The 8,061-nt window shown below is 51.8% G+C and overlaps 1 protein-coding gene across 1 annotated transcript in view; it reads left to right on the top strand.

Moving 5' to 3' along the window:
- Positions 1 to 6,747: 6,747 nt before the first annotated feature.
- CD72 (CD72 molecule) overlaps positions 6,748 to 8,061 on the top strand; it is a 9,035-nt gene continuing 7,721 nt past the window's right edge. Inside the window, exons 1-3 of the mRNA XM_021715056.1 lie at positions 6,748 to 6,829; positions 6,947 to 7,054; positions 7,600 to 7,671. Of these exons, the coding sequence (XP_021570731.1) occupies positions 6,748 to 6,829; positions 6,947 to 7,054; positions 7,600 to 7,671 (262 nt within the window). The remainder of the gene's footprint in view (positions 6,830 to 6,946; positions 7,055 to 7,599; positions 7,672 to 8,061) is intronic.

Here is an 8,061-nt window from a genome sequence, read left to right on the forward strand (position 1 = left end):
TCCACTCACCTCAGCCTTCCAAAGGCGCGGGATTACAGGCTGAGCCACCGAGCCCGGTTCACAATTTTTATTAATTAAATTCACCATCTTATATAGGTATGGTTAGTGGTGCCCCAAAATAATTACAATAGTAACATCAAGTTCACTGATCACAGATCTTCATAAAAGATATAATAATAATGAAAAAGTTGGAAATATTGTGAGAATTACCAAAACATGGCACAGAGACATGAAGTGAGAACACACTGTTGGAAAAATGGCACTGATAGACTTGTCCAACTCAGGGCTGCCACAGACCTTTAATTTGTAAAGAACACAATATATGCACAGCACAATAAAACCAGGTGAGTCTGTGCACAGTTCCTGCTCCCATTACATAGCAGTAATGGAGCTGTAATTCTGTCTCTGATAATCAGGTCGTCAGGTTCAATCATCTCTGCTGGGACAATCACTTGCCACTAAGTATGTGAACAAGGAATAGCCAGACACAACTGCTGAGTATGGGAAACTCTACCCTGTGGGTCAACACAGACTCTCTAAATATCCTTTCACCCTTATTCCCACTGCTGAGTGGTCATCTCCGTATCTCGCACTTAAATTCCTGCGAATGAGCATTTGATAAGCTCACATCATCCCGATGTCCAGGCTACCGACTCATCTAGGGACTGACCAGCTGTGAGGCAGTTGCCCATTTGCTCATTTCAGTCAGCTGAGGTCAGAGAGGCTGGAAGTCACAAACACAATTTCTGGGGCCTGCAGCTGCTTCATCAACAGAGGGTTTGCCCACTTCGAAAGGCCTATAGGTGTGGCTATATAATGACATACAATGTTTGATGTATTTGGTAAGGGAGCTATAGTCCCATAGGGCAGCCTTTTGTCACAATTCCCCTCCTAGTCACTTGGTCAGTTCATATGAGATTACTTGAACTGGGCCCAGGTTCCTAATTTGTAAAATAAGTGGGTTGGGCTCTCTGAGATCCCTTCAAGTGTAAAAATGCCTGATAACTGCCTCTCCCCTCAAACTTTTGTACATAAACTATTGTCAATCCAGGACTCCTTTTGTCCTGTGCTTACGTCATTTACTTTTGTGTGTGTTATTGTTTTTGAGTTGGAAGCTCACTTTGTTACCCAGGCTGGAGTGCAGGGGCACAATCACAGCTCACTGCGGCCTAAATCTCCTGGGCTCAGACCATCCTCCCATCTCAGCTCCTGAGTAGCTGGGGCTATAGACACGTACCACCACGCCTGACTAATTTTTTAATTTTTTTTGTAGGGACAGAGTTGCCCAGGCTGGTCTCAAACTCCTGTGCTCAAGCAATCCTCCCGCCTCAGTGTCCCAAAGTGCTGTGCTTATAGGCTTGAGCCATTGCGACTGACCTTACTTTTTGAGTCCAAATTTCATTTTTCAATAAGTGCTTGCTGCTATTATCTTTATGACATTTCATGCTGTGGTTTGGAGGCATTGTTTTGCAGTGTTTGCATCCTGAGTTGGCCTTTTGATATATTTGCCTTTTTTTTTCAGCTCTGTGCCATCAGCACGTATGAACAAACTTTCTGTATTACCGTTCAAGACAGGACGATGAAGAGGCCTGGGGCAAGTAACCAGAGACCTAACAGCAAGCACTCTTTGGCTTCCATGATCAAAGAGTGACAAATCCACTTCATGATGCTATCAGGTGGCCCATATTCCTTGCTCCAGACTCTGAAGCCCTGTGACAGTCATTGCAACAGACTTTTTTTTTTCAGTTGAGAAAACAGGATTTATTGAGAGGACAGAAAACCTCCCAGAGTAGGAGGGGACCTGAGGGGGTTGCCCGTGACAGATTTTATTTATTTTTTATTTTTTTGAGTTGGAGTCTCACTCTGTCACCCAGACTGGAGTGCAGTGGCCGCTCCGGCCACCGCAACCTCAACCTGCTGGACTCTGGCAATCCTTTCGCCTCAGCCTTCCAAGTAGCCAGTATTACAGGCATGCGCTACCATGCCTGGCTGATTTTTTGATTTACTGTAGAGATGAGGTCTCGCTGCCCAGGCGGGTCTCGAACCCACGGGCTCAGGCAATCCACTCACCTCAGCCTCCCAAAGTGCTGGGATTACAGGCTGAGAAACCGAGCCCGGCTCGTGACAGATTTTAAAGAGGCTTCTGCTAAAGCCCACAAGTGATCATCACATCTTTGATTGAAGTCAAGACGTCACCTAGTCTGTCTTGTATTTTACAGATGGGAAATTGTGACTTGCCCAAAATCACATACTATGGCGGGATTGTCCCCTTTATCCACAGTATTATGTTCTTTCTATTACATCATGCTTCTTTCACAGTTCAGGAAACTTATCTACTGCTGCTTGAATACATTACAAACCTGGTGACTTAAATAATGTAACTTACTGTTGTATAGTTCTGGATGTCAGAAGTCTGACACAGGTCTCACTGGACAAAAATCAAGGTGTCAGCAGGGCTGGGTTCCTTTCCAGAGGTTTGAGGGGAAAATTTGCTTCTGTGCCTTGTCCAGCTTCTAGAGGCTGCCTGGATTCCTTGGCTGATGGTTCTCTTTCTCCACCTTCAAAGCCAGCGACTGTGGGCTGAGTCCTCCTGCTGCATCTCTCTGATCCTCTTCCCTCATCAACTCTCCTTCTTTCCATGGCAGGAAAGGTTCTCCCTTCCAAGGACCCATGTGGTTGGATTGGGCCTACCAGGATAAAACAGAATGATCTCCCCATCTAAAGGGCCTTAACTTAGCCACATCTACATTTTGTCAGATGAAGTAACATATTCACAGTTTCCAGGGATTTGGATGTGAGCATTTTGGGAGGCTGTTATTCTGTCTACCACACCCTGTCAGTAGGAGGCCAGTGGGTTAAAGTAATGAAGACAGAGATAACCAGATTTTCAGTCTTAGGAGACTTCCCTGACTTCCTGACATTGGCTGTATCAACAACACAAAGTTGAGGCAGATAAGCCCCTTTCCACATAGCAAGTATTTTCTGATGCCTCCATAGCTGGGCTCCCTCCTCTTGTCGACCTTAACAACCCACTTCCTGTAATAGGCAATGGAGGGGTCAGGAGAAGGCAAGAAGTGGGCTGTGGTGTTTGTCCTCCAGGATCTCAGGTGGTGATATTATGGTTCTGGAAAAGCTGAAATCACAGCACTGACCCAATGGTCCTGATATTTGGGCAGTAGAGGTGCAGCTTGGAGTAACAGCATCTTTTACAAGGTCCAGCCTTGAAAGGTAAGGTGACAGCCAGGTGTGGTGACTCACATCTATAATCATAGCACTTTGGGAGGCCGAGGTGAGAGGACTGCCTGAGCCCACAGGATCGAGATCTGCCTGGGCAAATTGGCAAGACCTCATCTCTAAAATAAGTCAAAAAATTAGCCAGTCGTGGTGGTGTGCATCTGTAGTTCCAGCTACTTGGAAGGCTGAGGTGAAAGAATTGCCTGTGAGCCCAGAAGGTCAAAGCAGCGGTGGCTGTGAGCTTGCCACCGCACTGCAGCCTGGGCAACAGAGTGAGACTCTGACTCAAAAAAAAAAAAAGGAAGGTAACGTGAATGTCAAAATTGCAATGACCCCTCATGACACACATGGGAAAAGGAAAGAAACCCACTGTCTTACCCTAATTCACAAAAGAAGGCCACAAGGTGGTCTAAGATGAAGGAGGGTGCTGAATGTCATGAAGAGATATGTAACCATCACCAAAAGAGCTAAAGAGGGGAAAAACATGGACCAAGCTTGGTTAAGACATTCAAGGCATGGGGGGGTGTGGTTTACTTCATCCCAGTTCCATCTGGGTACCCCCTTCTTAAGCCTCATCAAGGGTCTAGTTAGACAGCATGCCCACAGCTCCTTTTTTTTGAGTGCATACTGGAAGCTTGGTTTTAGCATTTTACTTGGCATCTAGGTCATGTTCACCTGTGTATTGATTCTGAAAATGAGAACATTATCTAGTTTATGGAATGTCTGCAAATTTTCCTACAATTGACTTAATGTTGTCCACACCCACCCCCTGCATCCGTATATACAAGTACCCTTACAGTCCCCACTCACCCCAGCCACCAGCTGCTCTATACCCTCCCACTCACTCTCACGGCCCCTGAGGCCCCCAGGGAGTCACCAACACCCACCACCGTCTGTATCTGAGGGGGGCCCTGACAGGATGCCCGGAGGTGGGGACTGGGTCATTGGAAACTCTAATCAAGCAGGGACCGTTAACAGCTGCAGGGACACCTTAGGAAACAGTGAACCCTAAAAAGGAAATACTTGTAGAAATTCTTGCCATGACTTCTGAAGACTTTTCTGAAAATGACCCGTCGTTCCCTGCCATGGAACAAGATAACAGCAGTCACAGGCAGCCTTCAGCCACAGAAGGCTTCCTCCTCCAGGCAGGCTTTGACGTAGCCGCTCACCTCACAGACTTCCTAATAGACTGCCACGTCCCAGGGACTGTGTGTGCCCACGCATTCACACTTATACACCTCAGTCACATCTTCCCTCAGCCACATTCCTCAGAAGGCAGACGGGCTCTTCTGCCTCAATGGCCACTTTCTCTGGGGTCGCTGGGGCTGTGCTGTGAGGCAGAGCTCTAGGGCTCTTTGCAGCACCCCGCCACACACCACCAATCACAAGAGCTGTTAGCATGTGGTAAGGACCTTTCCTTCTTCCTTTTTCCTCCCCACAGCTGCAGAGGTGGTGGTTCTGCGGGGGCGGATGTCGCCCTGCTAGGGGGTGAGTTTTTCCCACCTCCACACCCCGTCTTGACCCAGCTCCTTCCCATCCCCAGATGCAGACCCTTTTAGGCTTCCTATTAAAGGTCACATCCTGGTAAAAGAACGCTGGGGAATACCTTTGGGCACCACTGCTCAGCAGCTCCCTTCCTTCCTTCCCCGTTTTCTCAAGTCTCCATCAACTGAACCCTCACCACCTACGAGGGCCTCTCAGCCCCTGGGTCCTTCCACACATATCTCCCTTTTTGGGGGGTTGGGGGACTGGGTGTGAAGGGGAAGTGTCAGGACGTTTTTATTTTTAATTCCTTTTTCTTTTTTATTATCCTTTTTTATAAGCTAAAAGTAATTTTTTTTTTCATAGAAATGGGGTCCTCGCTATGCTACCTAGGCTGGTCCTGAACTCCTGAGCTCCCAAAGTGCTGGAATTTCAAATGTGAATCACAGCACCCAGCTGTTGGAGCTTTTTAAAGGAAGAACTTGGGCCAGACGTGATGACTTAAGCCTGTAATCCCAGCACTTGAGAGGCCAAGGTGAGAAGAATGCCTGAGCCCATGGGTTCGAGACCAGCCTGGGAAACTTGGCAAGATCTCATCTCTACAATAAATCAAAAAATTAGCCAGGTATGGTAGCATGCACCTGTAGTTCCAGCTACTTTGAAGGATGAGGTGGAAGGATCGCTGAGCCCAGTAGGTCGAAGCTGCACTGCACTCCAGCCTGGGCAACAGAGTGAGACTCCAACTCAAAATGAAATGAAATGAAATGAAATGAAATAAAATAAAAGGAAGAACTTCACTAGGAAGATAAGAGGAAAACCAAGCCAAGAAAATATCCAAACCTCGACTGGTCCAGCATCTGTGTGCACAGCATCTGTGTGCTCAACGTCTGGCCCTGCCTGTTTCTCTGCCTCACCTCTGTCTAGGAAGCTTCATCCCTTCTTAATCCCTGGGTAACTCCCTTGCTCACCTGCTTCCTGGCCCCACACCAGTGTGCCTGGGAGGAGGGTCGTGCTGCTGTAGGTTTTTCTAGAGGTGCACCAGCTGTGGCTTCCTCACCCTCACCCCCGAGCCTCTGGAGGTCCAGGCCTATCCCAGAGCCTCTGCCTCCTGGGCTCTGCTCCCGGGATTCCACTCAAAGGTATGGCCACAGGGAGAGCCACAAAGCTGGCAGGGACAGGATGGAAAAAGGAAGGGGCTGACTGACCACAGGTGTGGTCAGCAGGACAACAAGGGTGGAGGGGGCCAGGGAAGGGCCATGAAGGGAGAATCAGGGGGTATTTATGGGGGAGAAACAGTTTGGCCCCAGGTCCTAGGCATCCTCCAAAGGGCTGCCACATGCCCAGGAAGGGCTTTTGAGTGAGAACCTTCCCGTGCGCATATCCTCACTCAGCAGTCCTGTGGGGCCAGCAGGAAGGAGCGAGGTCCACACTGAAAGTCTCCAATGAGGGACATGAGCCCCCTTTGAGGAGCCACCACACCAGGGACCCTTCTCTGGGAACCCACACCTACTGGAATCCACAGGACGAGAAGTGAGGGCTCCAAACCAAGAGCCCCCAATCTGATGGGGTGGAAGGAGCCTCACCCTCAGTCTGAGGAGACCATCTGGGATCAGTTGAGCATGAAAGAGTTCTGACCACACATGGACAAACCCCAGTCAGGAGGAGAGTGGGACGAATCAGGGTAGATAAACAGGAGGAGGGGCTTGGAGTCCCCAGCATTGCCTATGAAGGACAGGCAGGACACAGGGACAGGCACAGCCCCTACCCGTGCTCTGGACCTCAGAGTCCCCTCCTCTACCCCTCTGCCCCAGCCCAGGGATCAATTCTGCTTCAGTGAGCCCATCTGTCTGAGACTTGCTTACATCTTCCTCTTTTGTGACTGGAAGTCACAGGGCAAAGTGGTAAGCTGTGCAGTCAACAGAGGGAACGGGCGCCTACGAGTAAGGGATCGAGGAGCAAAGCACGGGAAGCTCCAGGCCGGTAGATGAGCGGGGATACCGCCGCAGGCTGCCGGCAGAGGAGCTCGGGACCATGGCTGAGGCCATCACTTACGCGGACCTGAGGTTTGTGAGGGCTCCCCTGAAGAAGAGTGTCTCCGGCTGCCTAGGACAGGGTAAGGTGGGATGAGGCTGGCCTCGATTCTGGATCCCCACCCTCCTCCATGATCCTGTGGCCACCCCACAGACCCCATGCCTGACTCCCATCTCGGCCCTTTGTCTCTCCTCTCCAGACCCAGAAGCTGATGAGGATGGGGAACTCACCTATGAGAATGTACAAGTGCCCTCAGCCCCAGTGGGGCCCTCCAGCTGGGCTTCCTCTGGACTAGGGGACAAGGCAGGTCTGGAGAGCCCAGGAGATGTGTTTGTTGGGGGTGGGTCGGGGGCTTGTGTCTTGAGCCGGGGAGTCCATAGGCTTCTCCGGAGCACAATATCCTCGGGGAAAGGAGGGCGGTTCTTAGGAGAGAGAAGAAAAATCCTTCGGACAAGGAGGAGATCCCAGTGGAGAGACAGGGCTGGGGCAGGGGTCAGGGCAGCCCGGTGGGGAGGGAGTTCTCAGGGAAACGGGGAGTCGCGGGGAGAAAAGGCAATTCGAGGGGGAAGAGAGCAATCGGGGGAGGGGGTTTGGGGCCGACAGATAAGGGGCCCCCGAGGAAATGATAAAGGGAGACTCGGGAGGGATGGGGGTCCGGGGGAAAAGATAAAGTGGGGCCCAGGAGGAAGCTGAGAGACCCGGGGCAGACGAGCAGCTCCAGGCAGAGCGTGACAGGGTGGCCCGAGCAGCCGTAAGAGTCACACGGGGCCCACTGGCGTCAGCGCGGTGGGGTGGCAGGAAGAAGGGCCCGTACCGGCGGCTTCCCGCTTCAAACTGGGCGTCCTTCGGCAGGGGTCAAGTCCCAGCAGCCAGCCGCGGCCTGGAGCTCCACGACGTCACCCGCTGCCAGGCGGATTCTCCCCGGTGAGGACCGTGTGGTCCCGGGACGCTCCACCCCGCGGACTCGGGCGGTCGCGGAGGGGACGTGCCTCCGCGGGTCCCGGCCAGGAGGTGGTGCTGGACCCCGCCGCGTGCGGGTCTTGCCCGGGACGAGTGCCGGGCGCATCCCTGCCCACAGCCCTGGCAGCGCTGCGCCCCCGCTGCCCGGCCCCTGCCACCCCATCCCCGCGCAGATCCCGCCGACGTGTCGACCCAGGTCCCCAACCCACTTTGGATGGCCCCGTTCACCCACCTCCCCACGCTTCCCCTCTCTCCATGAGGTTTAGGTCCTTCTCCAGGTAACGCCCCTCACTCTGGAGCGCCCTCCATCCTCTACCGCAGAACACCTCACTACCCGACAAAGACCAGCCCGCC

This window comes from Carlito syrichta, unplaced genomic scaffold (genome assembly GCF_000164805.1).
Source record: "Carlito syrichta isolate Samal-C Ts95f unplaced genomic scaffold, Tarsius_syrichta-2.0.1 Scaffold306593, whole genome shotgun sequence".
NCBI classification, from domain to species: domain Eukaryota; kingdom Metazoa; phylum Chordata; class Mammalia; order Primates; family Tarsiidae; genus Carlito; species Carlito syrichta.